This window comes from Anguilla rostrata, chromosome 13 (assembly GCF_018555375.3).
Source record: "Anguilla rostrata isolate EN2019 chromosome 13, ASM1855537v3, whole genome shotgun sequence".
Taxonomy (NCBI): Eukaryota; Metazoa; Chordata; class Actinopteri; order Anguilliformes; family Anguillidae; genus Anguilla; species Anguilla rostrata.
In genome coordinates, this window is record NC_057945.1 from 22,530,484 (window position 1) to 22,554,987 (window position 24,504).

General features: G+C 46.6%; 2 protein-coding genes across 2 annotated transcripts in view; one reads left to right on the top strand and one right to left on the bottom strand.

Moving 5' to 3' along the window:
• rps23 (ribosomal protein S23) overlaps nucleotides 1-24,504 on the bottom strand; it is a 223,989-nt gene that overhangs the window by 62,499 nt on the left and 136,986 nt on the right. The gene's annotated exons all lie outside the window — the stretch shown is intronic.
• Nucleotides 5,181-24,504, top strand: part of slmapa (sarcolemma associated protein a) — a 69,759-nt gene continuing 50,435 nt past the window's right edge. Inside the window, exon 1 of the mRNA XM_064305858.1 lies at nucleotides 5,181-5,487. Within this exon, the coding sequence (XP_064161928.1) occupies nucleotides 5,290-5,487 (198 nt within the window). The 5' untranslated portion in view covers nucleotides 5,181-5,289. The remainder of the gene's footprint in view (nucleotides 5,488-24,504) is intronic.

Genomic DNA, 24,504 nt, shown 5'->3' on the forward strand with positions numbered 1-24,504 from the left:
CATAGAAAATTACTGCGTTGCACATGATTTAGCTTCGGTTTGTATTGCATTTCAACACAGCAATTGCACAATAGTGCAGATGACTGGAACAGAAAGAGGTAGGGGCAGGACTGTAGATAGATCCAGCAGTACGACTACAAAGGATTTTTGAGAACCCCTTTGCTTATAGTGCAGGACACCAGTGATAGGTACAGTAGGTGCCATGTCTGATTGGAATCATCTGATTTAAAACCAGTTTGGCAGGAGTTTGGTTGTGATGGCATACATAAGGAATTTGTTTGCTTATTGTTTTCCAATAGGTTTCTGGAGAGAAGCAGGACCAGGCAGAACCTTTTGTCAGATAAATAGCCTGGGCTGAAGGAGGACTCTGAAAAATGAGGATATGTAGGGTAAGGACGTCCAGGGTTTCAGCTTCAAGGGAGAAGGGGTGGAACAGAAGGATTCTGTTATTTGATTCTGGATTCTGGCTATGCTATTATATAATGGAAGGAGAGTGCAGATGTTGGTGGAAAGGAGACGATAGGAGAGCAAAAGCCAAGGGATAAGAAAGCAAATCCAGAGCAGGGACATCCGGAATAAGAGGCTGAGAGGAGAGTGAGTTGTGCTTGTTTTGGACGTCAAAATTTGTCAGCAGTGAGAGAAGAGTAGGGAGGTGGAGGAGTGCAGCTAAGATGGGTCACAGGCAGTCATCATCATCATCACACTACTATAGCCTATTCAAACAGCTTCTGGTCAATAGTAAGGCACAAAAGTGTTTGTCTCAAAGCTCATGATAACTTTATTGGTATCCTGTGAGACTACAAGGTCCCTGAATGAAATATGAAAAGGGCCTTTTGATTCCTCGAAGTGAGTGGATGAGTGATGAAACAATGCAGGGAGGACTTGTGTAAAATAAATTTCAAGTTAAAAGAGAAACTAGATTTATGGCAATCTTTTAGTGTGAGGAAATTATCCTGTGCATGGAAGGTCAAGAAAATGTTTTTGCAGATTCAGTAAGATATGGCTATGTGTATGCACCAAAATACCACAGAATATACCTCACAATTCAAACTGCCTATAATATTTTCATTTCATTGTACCGTGAACACAACCATTCTTTTGCTTAGTCTGAATGCTTCAGGCTATCTGGCCAAACAATTCATCACTGGCCTTCATCTTATATGCTGTCTTTCAGCTCCATGCTAACAAACATCTGTAAAAATGGATGAGCTTAACCTACATTTCCCTGTCATGCCTTATTACATATCAGAGATGTACCACATTTACATGTTCTCAGATTATCTGTTTTGATTGCTGTTCTAGATACTTGTTTATGTTTACCTCATTCTGTTCTTTGTTGTTTCTGTTAAAAACTTTTCTAAATTACTAAATGAAATCAACGTTTTAAAATTAGGGAAAATGTGATGTAATATTTCATGACTGGATTGAATTATGCAAACTGCTGATAGACTTAAAGCAAAATGAGTCATCTGGAATTTAGATCTACATGTACAAAAAACCGAACTATTCTTTCTCTCCCTTTATCTCAGTGTGGCAAACAAGCCTGCCACAGGCCACCAAAGTGGCTTTCCACAGGGCCCTCCAGCACAGAGACACAGGGCGATGATGTTCAAACAGTCCATATTTATTTACAAGGGTGGCAAGATGGTACAGCCAAATGCACAGATGTAAAACAGTCATGACAGAGGCTCCCTTTGTGTGGGTGGGGATGGCAGATTTAACCTGTGCGCACTGATTGCCTCACTACGCACAGGTGCAGCCACCCCTGTTCCTGGGTCCAATCAGCCTGGCCAATTATCCAATTCCAAACCAATTAGATAACTAGCCAGGTCTAATTAGCTTGGCCCAGGACAGGTGTGGCTGCTTAAACCAGCCATCCCCACACCACACTCAGGTTTTTCAGAAATGTTTCTTGATGTGGCACTAATATGATTGTGCCTATCTCTTGCTCTTATAGTGTTTGCTTGCCATGTAAAATACACTTCTGTAATCATTTTGGCTAAAATAATTGCTTTTGGGAAATTACACTCAATAAGGAACCAATCCTCTGCCCCAGTCTCAAGTGTTTTTAAAAATGGTCCATGTCTGACCTTAAAATGTATTAAACTGCATAAAGTCCTAACTCCTCAGTTATTTTGACATTGTGGTGAGGCTACAATTAAAAGGGAGCAAATCCATTAAGCCCTGTAAGAGGCACAATACAGAGCAAAGAGATTAGTCTGCCCAAGACGCTATTAGACCCTAACCAGCAAGTCCCATTTGGTATGACAGCTGTTAGCACCCAGCATGCTCTCTATAGCTCTCCTCTCTGCAGAAGGATTGGGGGTTGGGTTTGGTTGGAAGGGGGTGGGGGGTAGGGAGGGGTCATTTTCTGAGGGCACCATGTTGAAATTTCTGATTACTGCCCTGGTAACCTGTGTTCTTCTCTTTGAGCTGTTTGTGTTCTATCTGCCATATCCTCTTTTATCCAACTCCTCTAATTTTAGCTATTTGGCTTTTTTTTTGGTCCTGATGAACTTTATCATTCTAACTCCAGGAAGTACTCTATCATGGCCTCTGGACATTAGGTTTTATTGGTACAAACAGTAGTTTGAACTGAGTATCACACATTTATATTCAGCTGTGTAGCTAGTATGCTAGTATGAGGCCCCTATCATCCACATCAACTTCACATAGTAACTGCCATTATAAATGAGATCATTATCATAATAATTGTAAGATATAATAATGATTAAGATCTCAGTTCTACCCACTAACAGTGACTGAACAAAAGAAATACACTTATAAATTTGTTTTCTTTGAGTGCAATACAAGGAACCATTTAATTTAATACCTGTACCTGATAACATATAAATAATTTACAGTTCTCCACACAGTTCAGCTTGAGATCATGTCAGTGCACTTCAAAAAAATAATTTATTATAAGATATTTAGCTTGGATTGACACATACCACAGTGTATATAAGAAAAAAATTGATCAAATAAATATGAAATCGGCATTCAAACTTTTTTCAGTTCCACTGCATGTTTATCTTAATTTCATTGTTACCTTTCTCTCTCTTTTATAGTCATAACTATTATACTATATGACTATTACGAACACCAATTCTTTAATACATGACTATTACGAACACCAATAGACATTAAGAGGCACTTGCCGAGTATATTTAATGTATATTTGAATAACTTATGCCCAGATAACATATTGATAAAATAGGTTTGTTTTTTTAAGTATGTTGTTATACATGTGAGACCAGCTGTTCCCAAGTGTTAAACATGTTGTCAGGACCAGCTATGGACAAAGAAAGTGCCACAACACAGTCAGAAAAGCCATAATGTGTGTTTCTCATTTTAACTTTTACTCAACCATTTCTTTCGAGTATTAGGGTGAACTGTATACAAAAAGAATGGAAGACGGGTTGTCTTCATAAGACAACAGGTAGGCCTGTGTATTACAGAATGAGTAACCACACGGTAACAACTGGTATCTTCATTTTGTATATTCGTCTCGATTTTGGTCTCCTGCAAAAATTTTACATTGGATACTATCTTGACGCTGTGATCACTGTCACATCTCTTTCAGGTTAGTAGTTAAAACCACGGTGCTTACTGGTCAACGCGCAAAAAAAAATATTTCAGACCTAATACCAACTTCATTCCGCTTCATTCGTTCCAGCAAAAGAAACAACCACAGAACTGAGCTTTCCATCAAGCATTGGCTAAACGACGGAACATAATATGGCTGTTGATTGGTCAAATACATGTCAATGTTGAGTACAGATCCCGCCTCACCAATACGATTTGGAAATGTCTCGTGCACGAGCGTGGCGGCGCAGCCCGGTTTGAGTGCATTTCATTTCCAGTATGGCGGCCGTTACTTGCGGAGGAGGACAAGTTGTTCGAATTTGTCCTCAGTCTTACCGTGGTGGGCAGTAGCTCATCGCCGGTCGTCTCGATTGTGAATTGGCTGAATCGTCCATCTGCAAGACAACCCATGGCTTAAGGCAGGATCGGTTACAGAATATTTGGAAGAGACATTGTGTGTGGCTGCAAGCAAGTGTCTTGGTTTTCCGTGTCTACTTGCTAAAAAGGAGGGGATTTGTTTTGATTTTCAGGTCAGAAAGTTCACGACAGTCCTGCCAGACTGCAACTACGTTCACTGCCTCCGTGAGCGAGCGAGAGAGGGAAGGATTTTAAACCGAACTTGTGAATAGGCCCAACGGGGCTGACATTACGTTCCTCACACTTACGGAATTTATTCTAAAACATGCAGAACGCGTCGTCTAGAACTTATCAGTGATTCTTTCAATAATTGTGCCCAAGGAAAATGATATTTTGTGCAAAGGACGAATGTGCTGAAACCAACTAGCCACCTAGCTAGCCAGCAGTCTAGCTTCGGCGTGGGGAGTGGTAGCTAGCTTTGCGTTTTTGCTTTTGCAGGAGATAGAAACGTTTACAAAAATATATATTCTTTAGCCACTTGGCTATTCTGTGAGGTATTTTGGAGGGAGGACGATTTGTTGATATAAATTTTGACAGCATAATATGTGGCTAGGTGAACGCGTGTAATTAATGTTGACGGATTGCGGATGTCTTAGCAAGGTAGCAGCTAGCTAGCTATAGCTTTAACTACAGCAAGGGTGAGCTGGGCCAAGTGAAGAGCTAGCCCGAGCTAGCTCAATGGGGGGATGCGGTCATCAACCAAAAACAGGTAGCTATAGTTAGCTTATTAACTAAAATATTTATTTTTTACAGAATATTAACGTTAGGAAATTAAGTGTCTTGGTGTATTGAACTGAGACGCTTTAATTTCGCACTACTTTACTGGCTATTTTTGGGGGTCCTCTAACGTTAGCTAAACTGCAGTTCAGAGTAAGTCTCCTATGGTTAGCTAACTAGTAGCTTATTAGCGTTCTACCTGTGAGGTAAACCGTAGCAAGGTAGCTTCCACCTCTTTATGGAATTGTGTACCCACTTGACCACCGCTGCTTTTTTTGTGACAATATGGAGACCTTCCTGGACGGATTAATGACCTGCACATGGAGGATTTGACGTTTGTTGGACGTTATGTAGCTAGCTAGTGAAACAATTATTTGTGTCAAATGTTTGTTTTTTGTAGTCTGATTTTTTTCCAAAGGCGGTGGGATATCATTAATAAAAGGCGAAGTTAAATGCTAGCTAGCCGTCACACCTAATTGGCTAATAAAGGAAATTGAAAACTTTGCCAGTCTGGATCAAGAAACCCTGTCTTTCGTCTCAGGTTGGAGTAACACTCCCAAGCTTTCATCAATGCCTTCAGCGCTGGCCGTTTTTACCTGCCGCCCGAACTCGCACCCCTTTCAGGAACGCCATGTCTACCTGGACGAACCAGTCAAGATCGGGCGCTCTGTGGCTCGTTGTCGCCCAGCCCAGAACAACGCAACGTTCGACTGCAAGGTGTTGTCAAGGAATCATGCTCTCGTCTGGTTCGATCACAAGACGGGCAAGGTAGGTTTCAGCAAAATCTCAACCAGATATGCACGCAAAACAAGTCTTACTGGTCCGCGTACGTTTGTGAAATGTGTGATTGCTTGTTTGTACACGATGAACCATACCTCGGAGATGTTATGATGGATCGTAGGAAGAATGTGGAACGTCATCACGTTTTGGGTCTTGGAAAGGTGCCTGGCCGCTGCCAGACTAATCACGTTAGCTTGCTATTTTATTAGCTGGCCAGTTTTCGATGAGTCGCTTGAAACCAAGTTTAACAAGGCGCGTTGTATATCTGATAAATTGGACGACTTGGTGGAAATATACCAGGCCGTAAGAGATCAAGGAACTGGGCGATCAGTACGACTTGGTACGTGTCATGATCGTGAGCTCTAGACAAGGTTTTCGGTGGATGTCAGTAACTTTCTAGCTTACTAAAGAACAAACGTATTTGTATGTGGCAGAAAAAATGGGTAGCCCAGTGAGTAAAACGCCCTCCTAAAATGTAAAACGTGTAGCTATCCTAGTAGCTTACGAGGAACCGCATTTCTGCTGCACAGTATCCCTGCAGCAGGTGGTGGTCCTCATGCTCCGCCTTTTTCTTTGCATACATTTGTATTATGAAAGTACGCTTGGGGCTTGCAGTAGCGTCGCACCGACCCTATTGACTGTGTAGGACATGACCCGGAGGTCACTATGAAAGACCGTTAAATCTTTGTTATGGAGCTCTGATTTTTTTAAGAGCAGCTGGTAGGATATCTGTTTATAGACTGTCAAATAAGATTCACTCCCTCCCTTTTTTTAACAAGAGCCCGCTCCGCTGGCTGTTGCTCACCCGCACATTGCTTAGCTCCCATACGGTGCTCGTGTACACAGACGTCAATTATTTATAGCTGCTTTGCGGATTACGTAAAAACCGGCATCGTGGGTTTTCGAGGTGATGCTTTCTTGACCGTGTGATTGAATCCGGTTGGAGGAATGCCGTGGAGTTGGTTGTCATATTTATTTGCTAATTTCGCCATGCTGTATATTTGGAAAATGCCGGCTGTTTTCCTCACTCATCCTGGGCAATAGTTTTATTGCATGTCCTTGATCAGTGGTAAGTTCGTTAAAACCTTTTTTTGTAAACCAAATAAACGAGGCAAAATGCGGTCGCACAATGTAGGATCAAATAGGCTCCCTCTCAAATTTACAGATGATAATTTTAAGGCATTGACCTTTTTGGTCGAGTTGGGGTTAATATGAACTTGTTTGTTGCCTTTATACTTATCTGAAAGGTTTGTCAAATAGTAGCCTATGTGAATTACGTTTTTCTTTTTTCCCTGATGTATTCGTTTTCTGGATATTGCTGCATGTTCGTTGTGTCTGAGAGTGGAAAGACATCTCCTGTGGTCCTTATTGATGTTCTTGCACGGTTCCTCACTATAGGCAGGGGTTGTAGTTGCTAAGACATTTATTTACTAGTGCAGGCTCTGTGGCACTCGGCTAATCTGTTTTAATTCGAGGTAGGCTATTCCAGGTGTCATGCACTTTCCCACAGTCTTATCCACTTATGCAACAAATTATCTTTGATCTTCATTTGATTTTCTTCAAATTTTAGGTTTTCACACTCCTGTGCCCCAGGTCTTGTACCTTTATGGTAACTGACTTGCAAGTTGTGGGTGACTCAGACAGGAGAATGCGGCTTCTTTTAACCCCCCACATTTAACTGTTGCACATTGAGTTCCACCCACTGTCGGAAATGTGCTTTATAAATAAAGTTTGATTGATTGATTGATTGGTAGGAATGGGAATTGTCCCAGGTGGTAATAGCTTGCCTGGACAAACCTGGACCAGGATAACATGCAAGTGGGTATTTTTATAAGATTTGGACGCTTTAAAAATTTTTAATCTACTTTTTTGGTATATTTGCTCCTCCTTGAAGGCCTGCTTGAAAGTTATACGGGTGGTCTCAGTCGTGTCAGGTTCTCTGCATTTGTGCTGTATGTTATTCTCTTTGCAGATATTTTCCATCGTAATATATATTTATATTGTCCTTTGCTGATTGGTTTTATCAGGTTGAATGAGATGCTTTTCCAATGAATGCATTTCTCTCCAGTGTTTTAAATTGTGCAAATGGCAAAAGTCCAACTTTAAAAATAGAGGTAAATTAAGAAGTCCTTAGCTGGAAAGTACTGTCTTTCAGTCTCTTTAAGGGCTATTCCTGGTTCACTAATAAGCTCTCTCTCTCTTTGGCTGTTATGTAAAGCCCAGTGTTGCAACATGTTTGAAGATTTCTTCTGTCAGTAAGGTCATTTCAGACATGATATACGGTGCATTTATTGGTTTGAGGGAACATGAGGTAGAGGCAGACTTATTAAGTAATATTTACACAATCTTAAATGTTTGGGGGTAAATAGCCAGTGCCTGTTATGTAGTCTCATTATCCTTTGCTTAATGACCAGTGTATTCTGGGAATCGGTGTTTTGTTTTGGTTTTTGGCGCAGTTTTCAATAAGGAAGATGTGCTGAAAGCAGAGACCCAGAGGTCCTGTGTAGTAGCCTGCACACAGTGTTCTTCAACCCACCGGTGGCAGACTTAAGCTGGAGGTATACTCAGTAAGAAGAAAGAACTTCAGGATTGAGAACCACCAGTGAACATGTCCACGAACACCGTTGTCGGTATACTCAGTGAGAACACCACACCGTTTAATGTCACTCCACGCTGCTGGGGTGCGCAGAATAATTACGAGGCAGCTATTAACCGGGGCTGGAATCTCGCCCAGACCTCCGTCTCGCGGCTATGCCATGGATGTATAAAGAGAAGGGCTATGCAAGATCACAACACAAAACAACAATGGCGGCGGTGATAGAAGCACAAATGCGACAGAGACAGATAGAGGAGTTCAAAGTGGCTTTAGTTTACCTAACTATGCAAAAGAAGAAAAAAGACGAAGGAGATGGTACGTTTGCCCTCTACCGCAGTACAGTACTGGCAATGAATGAACCGGAAAAGAAGGTTGAAGTCTGCCCTCTGAACTCTCAACCGTGACGTAACCAACCATGTGATATTTGGACCAATAGCTGAGAGGGGGAGGTCGGACAACAAGAAAGAACTTTTCTAAAAGTTCTCCCTGGAGGCCTTCGCACACTGCACCGTGAGAACACACAACACTGTGTGTTTTTGTTCTTCAGTTGTTCTCATTGCGTCTTTTTGCTCAAAAAGTTCTACTTCCCACCGCCTACTTTAAGCAGCACCTCATCCCCTGCACTGTGCTCTGATTACTGCTCAGCTTCATAGCCCTCCTGTCAGGAGTGACAGTACAGGCGCTCTAAGTTATCGTGAAGTCTGTGAAAGGGCTGACAGGTAGTCATGTGGATGAGTGCTGGCACTGTGAATAACTGTTTTAAATATGTTCAACTTTCCAATGTTAAGCGCTGTCCAGGTATCCCTTGAATTCGGCTTCTTTAATCCTGAAAAATAATTCATCTGCTCAGATTTACAAAATAGCACCAGTTGCGCAGAACTGGGCTCGGTGTTGAAAAATATTCTGGAATTGTTGGGTTTGCTAGAAGAATGTAAGTAAGGGGGTGGGCTGAAAAGTGGCTTTATCCCTGATAGGTGGGGCCCTCCATGACTCACGCACTGTAGAAGTAACCAGAGAATAGCAGTCTTTGCACAAAGGAAACTTTTACTTTGATTTTTTTAGTCTCTTGCTTTTGCCTCGCCCTCTCACCGTTTGTCATGCTTTGTGCGCAGACCATAGACCTGCCCCCCTTCCCCCACAAAGGTCATTTGATGCAGATGTCACATGAAGGAGGTCCAGACCTACTGTTCAACACAAATACACAGATCTGTGCAGTGCTTACACTTGACACAGTGTTTTTGTAAAGATTCTGCATTGCTAGTCGGTGGCGGCAGTATTCTGGTGGTGTCAAGTAGTGATTTGGCTGCACAGGCTACCTTGCCCTACACCGAGCCTGTCAGTCTCATAAGAAAACACTCATAAACACTTGTGGGTAGTTATGCTTGGGCTTGGATTTTAGCTTGTGAAACTTACAATCGTGTAGGCCATTCGCTAAACCTGTCATACATTACCAATTAGGAAGCCATTAATGGTTAGCCAAACGTCACGATATTCATTAACACCTGCTAGCAAATGGTAAAAAACGCACGGTTGGTTTTAAGACTCAAGAGAAAAATAGCAAGCCCATGGAGCTAAGTGACCTTCATGCAGTGCGTTGTGCAATATTTAATATTTGGTCAAGGCCGTTTGCATTGGAACAGGAGCGCTGGTGTGGCACGGGCGAACGGCGTCGCTCTGGACGTCCGGGCGGAGTGGAGACGGGGAAAGGCGGGGCCGCAGCGGCGCTGAATTCCCAGAGCCGCCCTCACGCTTCAGAAAGACGTTCGTCCTCTTCCCCCTGTGTACTGCGGCGCTGTTCTCAACGCTCGGCACTTTTCTTCCTGACCTGCCATCGTGACACGCGGGTCGGCTTCCGTTTCTCCCTAGAGCGTCTTTGAGTGTCATCCGCAGGGTGTCAATCAAACAACGCTTTCAATCTGCAATTTTCAATATGCAATTTTCTTTTCTGTTTTCGTGCTTCGTACTGTCACCAGGGTGTGGGGTGGGTAGATGAATCTACTCTGCTCCGTACTCTCTACAGTCCTGATTTCTGAAGCCACCAGACAGCGTCTCCCTCACCTGTCAGTCCAGGAGCAGAACGCTCATTCGTTTGACGTCTGACGCTCTTCCATGTGAAGCCTTAAGGAGGATTAGGACTGTGCTGTGCCAGCATGTTTAATGCCCCTGCTCTGTTTGGTTTGGCACTGCTTTGTGAAGTAGTGCATTTTTTCCTAAGACTAGGAGTAAAAGGGATCGCTCTTACTTTCTCCACGAATGAACTACAGTAATCTTTTGGGGCATTCCTTTAAGGTGTCTTTTGAATTGATGTTATGAGTCCTCTAATTCTTTAGGAAATCTTTTACTGATTATTTAGAAATGTATGCATATTTATTTATTTCTTTGTTTTTTTTTTGGTTGGACCGCAACAGTGGGGCCAGCCCTACAGATGCGAATGTCTGTGACTGAGTGACTGAGTGATGAAGTCACACCATTGGTCGGCCGGATCACGTGTGTTAGGTCCAGCCATATGCTAGGTTTTAACCTGGTCTTGTTGCGCCTGGCATTGACCTCTGGGGTCCATCCAGATGATGGTCTTGAATGACTAAAACATTGACAGTAGTCCTCTTTTGCAGGTCACATATTGAGCTGCTCTACTTCTCTGTCAGAAACAATGTTTTCAGTAACCTACACACAAACAAGGATAGTGTGCCTCAAAATCAGGAAAAATTCCTGTTTGGAGTGTCATTTTGTTTGAAACTGCGCGTGGTGTTCGTAGTGAGGTGCTGGGTCACAGGTGTAACTGGGAGGTGCTGGGCTCTGTGCAGCTCACGTGCTGGTTCACAGGTGTAACTGGCCGTCGCTGGGCTCTGTGCAGCCCACGTGCTGGGTCACATGTGTAACTGCCCGTCTCAGGGCTCTGTGCAGCTCGCTTGCTGGGTCACAGAGCGGGATAAACGGACAGACCTCCTGGGGACTCCCTGGGTTATTCAGGGACTGCATTAAAAGGGGACCTCAGAGGGAAGACTTTGCCTCTGCTGCCAAGGCTGAGTCACACAGCCTGGGCCAGCCAAGACCCCCCTGGCCCGCATCGCCAGCCTGGGACCACCGCGGCCCCGCCGCCCGCCCGCCGGCCTCACTCGGGTCCCGCGCTCCCAGGTCCGACGGAGGCCAGCGTCACGGCAGCGCCGTCCGGAGAGAACATTCCGGGCCTCTCGGGGTCTGTTGCTGATCAGTGAAGAATTCGGGCTCATTAGAGCCTCGCTGCTGCCATGCTGAAGAGCTGGTCTGAGAGCCAGCTTTTCACGCGTTCCATAAACCACGCTCCGCGCGGTCTGCACTTCACCATCTGAGACCAGCATGTGCTGCATTTGAAGTGGGATGACATCATTTTGGTGTTGGGGTTGGGGGGGGGGCTGCCGCAGAAACCATACGGCAGGAATCTCTACTGCATCAGGGTATGCCTCTGTGTCTGTGTCCATAATTCATTTTCATCCCCCTTGTGTTCTCTACACTGGCTTCTGTGGCAGGCTGCTCCTCTCTGGTGTAGCGTGTGTAGAGTTTCAGTTCACTCTGACCCACTATTTCAGTCTCAGGGAAATGTCATTCCCTGGGACTGAAGTGTAATGTTTTTACAGATAAAAATGAAAGTGAAAGGGACTAGCTATACAGGTGTGCTTTGCGTGGAGTGAAGTTGGTTCCTGTGAGATGTCAGAGACTTGGGGAAAGGGTTGGCTCTGATTGGCAGATCAGAGGCATGTGGTAATGATTGTGCTGACTTCTGCTTAAGTATTTAATTGGCTCAGCCATTCCTTGACCTGGGATTTCTTTTTTTAAAACGTATTGTTCATGGAAATGTTTTACTGCAGTCTGATATAGAGGTAAACCAGTATTGAGATGTTCAGTGGTTCAGAAACAGCCTACAGGGTAATTGGAGCAAAAATCATCAAGCACACACTGGTGATCCAGGATGAGACTTGTGCACCCCTGAGACAGACAGTCTGTCTGCAGTGAAGTGTGTTCTCTCTGCTCTCCTGTGGACTCGGAAATCCCATTATTCAGACCTGTCAATTGCATGAAGAAATTGTATTTGTTTGAAGATGTTTATCGCATGAAATAAAATTTCTTAATGCAATTAATAGTCAATAGTGCTCCCTTTCCTTTCTCATATGGATGCTCTTTAGTCTTAATTGGAGTTCCAAGCTGAGCACCCCTGAAATCTTTCAACTTTTTTCTTGTAAAGTCCCCCTACTTTTCCCCCGTCCATTTGCCTGGTAAGTCCCAGTGCCCAGACGAGCTCCCAGTGCATCATGGGAAAGCGCGGGTGGGAGTCATTAATCACTGCTGCCCTGATGCCACCCGCGCTTCCCGAGTCTTGAGTGTGTTTTGGTGATCCGTTCAGTGCAGTAAGCAATTATTCCCTGTGTCTAATCCAAACGGCACTGGATAATAAAAATAAAAATAAAGCCTGTGATTTTACTGCAGTGCAGGGAACATCCTGTGTCTGTGGGGTGGATGCTGACACTAATTCCCTCCTGTTTTCAGTGCAGTGTGTGGGACCTGGCTCAGCGTTACAGCTCAGTTTACCGCATTTTGGTTGAATTGCTCTCCCGAAACTGCGGCCAGGGTACCCTCCAGCCCTGAATTGTTGGCTCTGTCCTTTATTTTTGTTTTGAAAATGTGAACGTGTTAAGGAGGTGATGAAGAGTAGTCAGCTCTGTTTGGAACATCTGTTTTTTTTTTTTTTTTAGGTCTAAAGCATGCTGGGCTCACTCACCAGGTAGCTCTTGCCTTTAGACTGAATCCTCAGACGAAAAAAAGCATTTTCAGAATCCGTTATTCTGGTTCTGGCTTAAGGGTAGGCCACTTAGCGGTTCCTTTATCCAGTGATAGCCTATTTGTTAGTCGTTAGACCTCACATTGAACAAACTCAGTTATGAGTGGTTCAGTGCATGATCTGTCGCTCACTGTTGACACAAACTGTACAGCTTTTAAATTTTATTGTGGCTGAAAATGACTAATGGGGCAGTTGACTTTTTCGACAGTATATTTAGGCTAAAGCGTGCAGTGTACTTGCTGTGGAAACTAGCTTTGGCTAGTTCGTACAAACGAAATGACGTAAAACGATTCGTTTGTGGAGAAAATGATACTCTGCAGTGGCTACGCAGACTCTCGGTCCTGTCTCCTCGTCTGATTATGCACGTGCAAAACCATTTTCTTTTCTTTTATGCAGTGCTAAATAAACTAAAGCAACTGTGAACTTCCATCTGTCAAAGTTTCTACTCCTACCCCTTCACCGCAGCCACTGTTTTCTGTGTTTGGTGTGGCAAAGTTGTCGCTTCTGTGTTTCCCGTGGTAACCACAACCACAGAATCTGAATCTGCACCCCCTCCCTATTGTTGCTGAATGGACAGTTCAACGCCAAAATGAGTAGTTTTTTTTAATGAGTACGTTTTTATGCGGCCCCGTTTTTGGCTGTGGTTCTATTTCAGCCGAGTTCCCCGTCTTATCAAGTACACTGCCGCCTTAAGTCCCACTGCTGATTAATGTGGCCTGTGGCCGCTGAAATTCAGTGTGAAAGTGAGATTGCGTTGTTCAACTGCAAACAAAATGTCCTTGCAGTTTATTTGCTTGGTTGGCTACTTTTTAATTTGTAGCATGACCATGTTGGGAGTTGGCTGAATGTTTATGCTTGGTGTTGTATTTTTTTTTGAAATGTGGAAATGTTGTTTGAAATATTTTCAGTTGTTTCCTGAATTCCAGAGGTCCAGGAGTCTGTCAGTGTCCTGCTCTGTGCCGTGTGAGACCATGTTTCTGTGTCCCAGGCCAGGAAACTGAAAAGATTTTTCGAGACATTTTCGTACAACAGGCTGTGGTGATAATTCACTGAACAGAGATGATGTGCGTTAAATCGCCGGCATTAAGGTAGTCTTGAGTTTTGGTGGCACATGAGCTGTTGAATTTCAGGGACAGGGTCTCTAGAGGGCACAGAGCCCTGACCTCCTCTTTGGTCTTTAGCCTACCTTTGGGCAGACAGGTGGGGCAGAGGGGCTGATTTGGCAGTAGCGTGGCTCCACCCCCTCACTGCCTTCTGTTCAGACCGAGAGGGGTCTGAACCCAGCAGCTGCCCTTCACTGCTCTGCATTTTCCAGCAGAGTGAGAGCTGTGATGTCAGGGCTGAAAATAGGCGGCAGGAATTTGCGTCCCCTTACCACGGGCCGAAGGGTCGGTCGCTGCTCTCGTTTTCACACCTGCGCCATCACTGAAAAAGGCACTGCGTTTTAATGGCAGGCACAGCAAAGTGCTGGCATGTGAACTCGTTTGCGGTTCTGCTGACCGTTGGTAACTCACTCCGCTTGCGTTGTCTGTGTTATAAATATTTGAGGAGGTGCTTTCCTCTGGCAGCGGTGCAGCGGGTTTTAGGCAGAATGTGGTCAGTGACGTGCTTGTTTGTTGCCACACTGCAGTTTTGGGACTCACCGGTGACGCGTTGCTTCAGGTTTCGTTCCCTACAGCAAACAGGTTTTTTCTTGCATTGCCTGACGGAGTTCACTCAGGTGTAGGCTAACGCTCCACTCTGTTATGTACTGAGGCTGCCTGCATTCCTTTATAGCTCAGCCCATTTCCCCAAACCGCTAGCTAGCGAGAACGGATCTATTGCAACTTCAGCTAGCTAACCACCTATGTTGTTTCACTGCTTGTTTGGTGTGATGTGATGACTGGCCCACATATTTTCTGCTTTTATTTAAAATGCTAAATAATTTTAAATGAAAAATGTGTGACTCCGTGTATCCCTGAGGGGCGCAGGACAAAAACGTAACGGTGCAGGACATTTCCTGACAGGCGATGAAAGTCAAAAATGTACTTCTAAAAACGTCTGTTTTGTTGTTGAGCAGACTGAGCAGGATGATAAAGTGCACACGGTGCCTTGAAGCGTTGCCTTCCTTGGCCGTGTCATCAGATTACCTCATTTAAGTCCTCAGGTTTCCCCTTTTAATGTATAACGTGAACATACTGGCGCACTGGAGCTGCCTCATGTTTTTGGCAAACGATTCTTGGGCCTCCGTTTTCTCTCCCCCTGCCTAATCGGCTCTCCGGTAGAATCACCCGGTGTATTAACAGCAGTGTGTATTAACAGCAGTGTGTATTAACAGTCATTTCATCCCCGGAGGCGTTTGCTCTGCGTATCGCAGCGTCATGTTGGTAAACTGTGTCAGTGCTTCAGGAGCACATGCTGTTTAAATGAGCGCTTATTAATGCACGCACTCTAAAAATGGGGCACTAATGGCGTGGGTGCTCTGGAGTTTTTTATGCCCTGTGGTATTGTGGGCATCGGCCCAGCTCTGACGGGCAGTGCAGCTCAGCAGCTCTGAGCCGGACGACCGGGCTCCTCACCGCAGGCGGTGGATTTCTGCCAGCCGGGCTAGCCGCTGACTATGGTAGCTCTGCAGGAGAGAGCCGCCATGGCCGCTGCGTTTACACACGCACGCCGTACTGTAGGGTTCATTTATCTATCAGTCCGCCGGGCTGTGTTCTCTGGGTGTCCTCTGACTGAAAAGCAGCACAAAGCTGTGTGTTTTGCTTTTTATCTAAATCACTGTGATGTTTCAGTTCTTTACCCGTCTTGTCTGAATGTCTTTTCATTCTCCCAAAGTTGCTGCTTCAGGTCTTGTTGGTTTCCCAGTCAGTTTATAAGCGACTTTGAAAACATAATTTGTGCATGTCCACTTTTATGTTCGTTTTTTTCTTCCTTTGATTGTTTTTCAAAGGCAGACCCTTGCCATACTTGGATCTCTTCTGTTACGCTCTTGTAGTGAACTTGAGATTGAGGGATGTTGAGCACATTGCTGCAGATAGCCCAGTGCCATGGATGGAGGATGTGGGTTTTAAGGAACAATGCTGGCCGTCGAATCAGCTGCAGGGTGGCGCTCACCCTCTCTGCTGCGTCTCTTTAATGTGGCGATGGTGTAGCGTTTTCAGCCAGGAAGTAGCCATAATGAAAGCGCTGTGGAAAAAATATTCATTGAGTAATTATTGAGCAATAGGAAGGTGTGTGTGTGCGAGAGACTAAGGCAGGGGGATGCATCTGGCAGTTGGAACACACACACCACACCACACGCACACACACCACACAAACACACACACACGCAACACACTACACACATACTACACACTACACACTGCATACCACACACACACACACACACACACACACGGCGCATGAACCTTCGGGCCTGATGTCCTCCACCCCTCAATTTTTAAAAACAAACTTGCACTTCCCTCTGAGTCACTTTGAGGACAAGGCGGGCAGACAGGTTTCTAATCGCTTCCTCTCACCACACGGATGTAATTGCAGGCTCTGGCAGCAGGCTGGCCATCGAACGCGGAGGAAGATGTCAGCTCGGAGCGGGAAGCTGTGGGAAAGGCTGTGTAATTACAGAAATCGGGATTCTGCTCAGCCTCGCCGCCGTTTGCTCTCTGGTGTTTCTCCCCTTCCTTTAGCTGAGAGAGCTCATCGGTGCTGGAGCGCGCTCTGTGTGCTGGACAGGCCGCTTGCTGCTACATCTCCTCAAAGGCCATGAACTTAAAGCGTGTGTTTGAACCTCAGACGCTTGGCTGAATAATGTGTGTGTAGTGCAGAAAAAATGCCGTTTGGATGTGCAGTATGTGGCACTTGAACCGGTTCTCAGTGTGGGGAGAGAGCTCTTGGTAAGTTAGAGGTAGAAGCCAGAGGTTTCTCTTTCTGCCTTCCAAAAATAAGCTGTTCTGTCATTTTCTCAATGCATTCATGCAGTTCGTGTGGATTATAACTGCATATGTGGGCTGAAGCTGGAGAGTTCAGTTCACAGCCAGCAGTCTGGGATATCTTACAGTAAAAAGCTGGTCATTTGGAACTGATTCAAATACCACAAGACCTAACTGCCTTTGGCCAGCTTATGTCATTGTGAAGGGTGGGGACCCTGAGAGTGCGAATGAATTTAATGAATCCCCAACACTGACAGACCCTCTCTTATATTACCACACATGCTTGCAGAAATGCACAAGCCGCTCATTTTTGTGTGCAAAACCAAAGCGTTTTTAATGCGTTGTCTGATTGCCCAGTTTTCACGAGAGGGTGTGGGTATTGTAACTGTTGAGCTGTAGAGTGAGCATGCTCTCTGTGATCAGGTTAATCACATGAAGACTGCATGGAGGACATGCGGGCAGAGGAGGAAAGGCGCTGGGGTGGAGCCCTGGGGTGATTGGCGGGTGTATGGGTGGTGCCCTGGGGTGATTGGCGGGTGTGTGGGCGGAGCCCTGGGGTGATTGGCAGGTGTGTGGGCGGAGCCCTGGGGTGATTGGTGGGTGTGTGGGTGGAGTCCTGGGGTGATTGGCGGGTGTGTGGGCGGAGCCCTGGGGTGATTGGCGGGTGTGTGGGCGGAGCCCTGGGGTGATTGGCGGGTGTGTGGGCGGCAGTGCGGAGCCTGTAAAGCCGGTCTGTTTCAGACTCTCTACACTCGTGCACTGCGCCATGCGCAGGAGTGCCTGGGTCAGCTGACGTTCTCCTCTCCAGCGGGACCCCTTTAACTTTTTGGAAAGAAGCGAAAGTGGATGTGCATCTGGATGTCCAGGACAGGAAAAGGGAGCAGGGTCTGGGGGGGGGAGGGGGATGGAGGGGTCGCATGTGAAACGCATTTTCGGAGGAGTTTTCCAGTGGAAACGCCCTCGCGGGCTCCCGGGCCTTGGCACCACTCCAGGGTTTGAGTCAGAGTCCCGGCGTGTGGAGAGCCCCCCCCTTCCCCCCGCCAGGACCCGTGTGAGGCCCAGAACCCAACGAGGCGGCCGCACGCGCCCACTGGAGCCCTGCTCTCCTCTTTAACAGCGGGGCCTGCTGTCCCGCCTGCTGCCACACACACGTCACGGCGTAACGCTCTCACAGCTGGCCTACTGCCCCTGCCACAGCTCCCCATGCCTGCGCTTTAGCACTCTCACGCTTCTTAAATCCGAGCTGGCGCGGTCGCTCTGCCAGACCTCCTCCTGGCTTCTCCTGCCACAGTCCCCGTACTCCAGCGGGGCTCGCCTCTTCTCACTGTACTGCAGGAGGGCGTGACAGACGTGTGTCCCCTGCACACTGCCGTACCTGGCCTGGGCTGAGCCCTTAGAGTAAGTGTGCGCTTCATCACTGGGCTTGGCTGCTCACTGTGCGTTACTCCTCTGCTTTCCGCTGTATGACTCATCCTTGCCAACTGAGGCAGGTGATCAGGCACAACCTTCATACCATCCCCTCCTGAAATGGCCTGTACCTGTTGACACCTGTGGAGTCTTGCAGGAAAAACAAGTCCGTCAGGGAGGGAATTTAATGCGCATCAGCACATCCCTAAAAGCACAGGCGTACAGTGCTGCAGAGTGCAGTTTTACTTCTGCTTCATGCTTATTCAGGGAACTGTTGCACCTTTTCAACAGTTTTTCTTTTTATTAAAAAAATTCTATCACAAAGGCATCCGTACATTTTAAGGTGTAATAATTGTGCTCTGATCAGTTTAGTCTCTTGAGGTCAGTGTTTTTTCCTACTGCCATCTGGAGAACATTGCAGGCTGAAGCTAGTTCAATTCTGGTTAGCAAAGGTGTCCGGTACATTAGCACAAGTTTATTTATGGCGTGTTGCTCATCTCGTGATGTGCATTGTTCGTATCATAACATGAAATCAGGTGCTGGAAGGTTTGGTGGTTTTATTCTAGTCTGGAGACACAAATGGAGAGGAGGGGAGAGGCTGTTGTCTGGAACACTTCTGCAGGTCTGGTGGCATCTGTGAAGGCGGGGCTTCATGGTTCATGAGCCCCGCCTCGTTTCCGTGACGGTAGCCAGCGCTAGGCTCGCCGCGGTCTCAGCGCTCGCGTTTGTCTCTGAGGGCGTGGCAGGACCCGCGTGGGCATCGGTGCAGGAAGTGAGGGGATATCGGTGACTGTGTAGACCAGTGAGGGTTTCAAACAAAAACCAGCAAACAAAACCAGCAAACAAGAACCAGCTCAATACCTCTTGTCTTGTTTCAGTCCTGAGTTTCCTCATTGCTCCCTGCCGTTCCCTGTCATTGAGTGCATATGGAGGGATTATCAAGTTTGCTTTTATATCAAGTCAATGGATGTTTTCATGTGGTGAACAGGATAAATGGACTGAGTGTAGAATGAGGTTCAGCCCTGTGTTGTGTTGAACGGGATGGAGAGTAAAAGCAGTGCTGGTTTGTCCCTGGTTGCTGGCTGAGGGAATCTGTTCCACAGCCCTTCTCCACATGAACCCAGTGGAGCTCAACTGAAGCACAAATCAGACACGGCAGGGAGATGCACTGCCCAGTCTGGATGCTTCAGTGACTCCTCAGCCACAGATGGTTATATTCCTTGATACGATACGTCAGATAAAACACACCTGCAGTGTTGGCTGTTGCTTGGTTACGGGCCGTGGTCATTAATTGGCTCAGGGCTAAGTTGGGCATGTTTCACAGTCTGATGATGTCATTTGTGAAATCTGTGAACGCGCAGCAGGGATGCTGATAACACAGACAGGCATGTAATCGTGGAAGAAGCGGCCTGCGTTCTTTCATTTATCTGAGCTGGGCGCTCACGGCCTGCTGGGTAACTGGAGAAGAGCATTCACAAGTAGATTTTAATTTGATCCTTTCACCATTCATACATTTGTATCCCTAAGTGAACTGCAGAAATGAAAACAAACAACAGTGTATGTTAAAATAAGAAGGGAAGGAAGCGTACCATCAATATGCTAAATTAAAAGCATGGTAGAAGGGTGTTACAGCAGGAAAAAAGACATAATTGGAAAGAAGTACAATTACAATGACAACACAAGTTGAATTATCATTCAACTGAAGTGGTAACACTCAAAAGTTTATTGCCGTCTGTTCAGTGGTAAGGGTTAAATCAGGGCAAATCAAAATGAAATTAAACGGTTACGGTCAGCTATGTGCTTTCTTGGGTCCACACACAGCCACATTGTGTGTGCGCGTGCGCGTGTGTGGTTCTGTTTGCTGCTGGGGTAGCTTGGAGCCCATGTCGGCTGCTACTACTATTCCTCTTCTTTTTGCTATACCCAATATTACCACTTTTTTGGCCATTTAACATGTTTCGTGTTATCCAGGCGTGTTGTTTTTAATGCTTACCCGTTGTTTTTAATGTACTAAAGCAAATGCTAGTGTAACTGTGAATGTAAACTCTGTGGGCAGTTTGATAAACAGGCAGAGAAAAACGGGGCCGACCCCTGACTGCAGTACCACTCCCAGTTACACGGCAGGAAGATGCTCCTTGACCAGTGGAAAAAGTGCCCTGGGCTCAGGATAAATACAGATCCTCAATTTGGAGTTTCCTGGAGCGCTCTTTTGCTCAGTTTTGCCCCGTCTTTTTGGAATGTCAGATGCACAAAGTGGTAAACAACTTTTCCCTGCATTCCTGTGGTAATTACTCGTTATTCGCTCTCTCGCGTCTGTTTGGAATTTGTGGGTGGGCCCACGCCACTGACTCTTCCCTGAGAGCAGCAGCTACATACTGGCATTACTGCTGTGTGGAGACTCCTCAGGTTCCCCTGTTCTACTGTGTGGAGACTCCTCAGGTTCCCCTGTTCTACTGTGTGGAGACTCCTCAGGTTCCCCTGTGTGGAGGCTCCTCAGGTTCCCCTGTGTGGAGACTCCTCAGGTTCCCCTGTTCTACTGTGTGGAGACTCCTCAGGTTCCCCTGTGTGGAGACTCCTCAGGTTCCCCTGTTCTACTGTGTGGAGACTCCTCAGGTTCCCGTGTTCTACTGTGTGGACTCCTCGGTTCCTGTCGTGTGGAGACTCCTCCGGTTCCCCTGTTCTACTGTGTGGAGACTCCTCAGATTACCCTGTGTGGAGACTCCTCAGATTCCCCTTATGTGGAGACTCCTCAGGTTCCCCTGTTCTACTGTGTGGAGACTCCTCAGGTTCCCCCGTTCCCCTCCTGAGCTCCTGCCCATCAGTTCTATGGGAGGATGAGAGGCCCCTCAGTTGAGTGAAAATCCCAGCATTTCTCCAACATACTCCTGCAGTGGCGGAAACGTTTTCACATCACATTTGCTACAGCATGTATTTCTTTATATGAAGCTTTGAGGTTTGTACTCGTGTGAATAATGTATTGATCAGCTGTGACGGAGGGGGCTGCGGTGGCAGCAGAGCCGTGGGCTGGGATATTTTAGGGGATGGGATGAGGCTGGTCTCTCAGATGAGCATGGTGTTGTATAATATCAACACTGGGAAGAGTCTGGATATTTCTGTGCTGAAGCTGGAGTGGAAAGTATCTTTGTAATGTATGTGTGACTGGCTGTTGGTGTTGAGTAATCACCATATTCTTTATGAGCTGGATTATAATGCATGTGCTGGGCTAGGTGAGCTGACTCTGCTATCACTGTAGCTGTGCTGCCAAAACCGGGCTCTTTATTAGGCTCGTATTATCAGAGTTAACGTGCTTTAAAAGCGTATCAAAGCATACGCGCTGCTTATTAGCTTGGTTAATATTTAATGACGGGCTGTCCTCGTTGAGATGAGGTTATTGTGCTTACGGCCCTTCTGAACAGTCCGTACAGTCACAGTTCTCTCTCTCAGGGACTTCATTATAAATGCTCTTCTGGTTTCCGCATTGTTCAGTATTCAGGTTTCTTCTGCTGATGGCCTGTCAGGCGGGTTGGTTAAATAACTTGTTTTTTAAGACCTGGTATCAGTAGATGTAGGCCGCGGGATGGGACGATGTAATGCAACACTGGCCATAGCGGGCATACATCGCCCCTTTGTCACTTCTTTGGCTATAATCATCCTAGAATGTACTGTAATCGCCAGTCCTGACATTTTTAAGTGGCAGCATGGTGATATGGTTTTTAGAGATATCGTCCAGCCCTGTTCTGATACAGAGGAAATGCTAGAAATGATTAGCTGAAGCGTTACTCTGGGTGGGTCGGGGGAGGGGCCCTATGTTTCTACTCAGGAAGCCGAGCTGAGAGAGGACACGCCCTCTCTGTGGAACAGTCACGTCCTCCTCAGTGGTTTCCATTTGCATGTCTCGACCAATCAGAAGCTTGCAATCCAGCCTGGCGGATTCAGGATTACCCTGCTTTGGGCTCATCTGAGCTGCGCCATTGTCAAAGATGCCTCATAGCCTGAATGTAGGTTGCTAGGTAACCAATTTTTGCTTCAAAACTATTTTATATTTATACAATGGGGTCCCAAAACTATAATGGCACTACTACGTCCTGGCTGCTTTCATTATTTATCAAAGAATAATGCTATTATACTCCAATTACACATCTTATTCAAGAATACAGTGCTGAGGACCAGGGGTGCAGAGGGCCGTGTCCCGGGCTGCGGCTGCATGCGGTGGGCAGTGCACAATGCGCCTGGATTCCGCGCACAATGCGCCTGGATTCCGCGCATGCCTGTCTCTGTGGGGTGCGATAACGGACCGGCTCGCAAACGGAATTACACACCGCTGGGGCTGTGAGCTGCTCTGAAGCGTTCATGAGAACCCACAGGGAGAGTGTTTGTAGGTGTGTGTGTGTGTTTGCTTGTAGGCACTGCGTTACCCCTCAGACTCATTCCAAAGGTGCTGCACAGATATGATAAATGTGACCAGACCCCCCCCCCCCCCATCCCAGCCTCTGTGCAGGCCGGTCTCGGTGAGCATCGCAGACTCACCTGGAGTTTCTGGCTCTTCCATGGGAACACTCGCACTGCTTCTTCTCTTCACTGCTTTAAAATGTTTTTACTGATATATGTCAAATAAACATGAATTGTCAGTATTGTGCAGTAATTAATATAATATCATATTCCTGGCTGATGAGTGCATGGGTTTTGCGGTACTCTATCTCTCAAGTTGGCAGCACGACGAGTAGTGAATAATCAACATTTTTAACGTATACGTCTCCAGGCCAGCTCAGTTATAAGTGGTTCAGGTTCTGCATTTGTGATCAGTGTCATGGAACAGACAGGAGGGGGAACCTTCAGTAACGTTTCCGCAGCTCTCCAAGGCAGTGAAATGATGGTCCCGCTGGTGGCTAGCAGTCAGACCCACACAGTTGCTCTGTTCGTTGGGCCTGTCCCCCACAGTGAGAGACTATATTTAGTTCATTTGGCTCAGATTACCCTTCTCCATTCTTTGTGCTGAGGCTAGTGGCCGTGCTTTAGCTATCTTAGGGAGGGGGGCGGCAGTTCGATGGAGCAGCATTACTTATTTATTTACACTTTTCCCCCGGTGATGAGGCGGACACCCCTCCCTCCCTCCCTCGGGCGACGGTAGTGACGGTTGTACATCACCTCGTGGGACTGCCAGCCAATCAGGAGCAGGACCGTTTCTGCTCTGTGGGGGGTTGGCACAGACTGAGCAGGGCCGGGGAGTCCAGCTCCAGTGTACACGCAGATAGAGACAGTGAGCCTGTAACTGCGCTTTAACTGAGAGCCCTGTGGCGCAGTCTGCAGGGCGCTCTGCTCTGGAGCCATAGGGTTCGGTCCACCGCCATGACGCTTTCTCAGGCCCTTCTGTCTGCTTCCTTTTCTGCTTTCTGTCTGAAATAAGCTGAACATAGGGAAGAAGGGCAGGCTCTCCCACACTCCTGTAAAAATAAGTCTTCATTAAAAAAGGGTTCAGGAGTTGTTGGGTATCTGCGTATGTTCACTGATTTTTTTTCACTAGATTTGGTGCTGATCTATCGAATTCAGTTCATTATAGCGCCTGTTCTCATTGCCTACTACTAGCTAGCCTACCATTAGCCCTTAGCTTGCTGCTAGTTAACTCTGGAAATCAATGGCAGTGCTGATTTATTTTTAAAAATTGAATGCTGAGTGTCATTTCTCCTAGGAAACACATTTTTTTTAAACAGCGTATTTGTTTTTCCTGGGACTTTTAGAGCACAGTGAATCCGCTGTCACGTGTCAGTTCCCTCCTCCAGTTTGTAGGGAACAGCAAACCGAACCACCCACTGAAGACCTTTTGCTCTGCAGCGGGAGGTCATTGACTGGATGGGGTCAAAGTTCAAATTATTTCCACTCTGCATGCCGAGGCGCCATTCCCAACATGGCCACCCCCCCACCCCTACGCCAGTGGAGAGCAGTTTTTGCTGTTATAATCATTTGTTAGGGGTGACACGGTTACCTCTGCTCATGATGTAATGGTTGCCTCAGTGCTGGAGACGCGCTCCTCCAGCCTGCACCCCAGCGATCCGCGGGCTTTACCGCCTTTTCTGCTCGCTCTAAATGAGTGCAGTTCCGCAGTCGGCCTGTAGGTGGGATCATGGGTAGCGGCTGGCGCGTTTCGGCTGCGCTGAGCCGGACCTGCGTCCCGCCCCTCGTGCCCCGGTGGCGTTCCGCAGTGCCCCGAACCGAACGCTCCGCTTGAGCTGCGGGTTCGACCGAAGCCTCAGCTCAGTCCCTGAGCGCAGTGAGATACGGCTCAC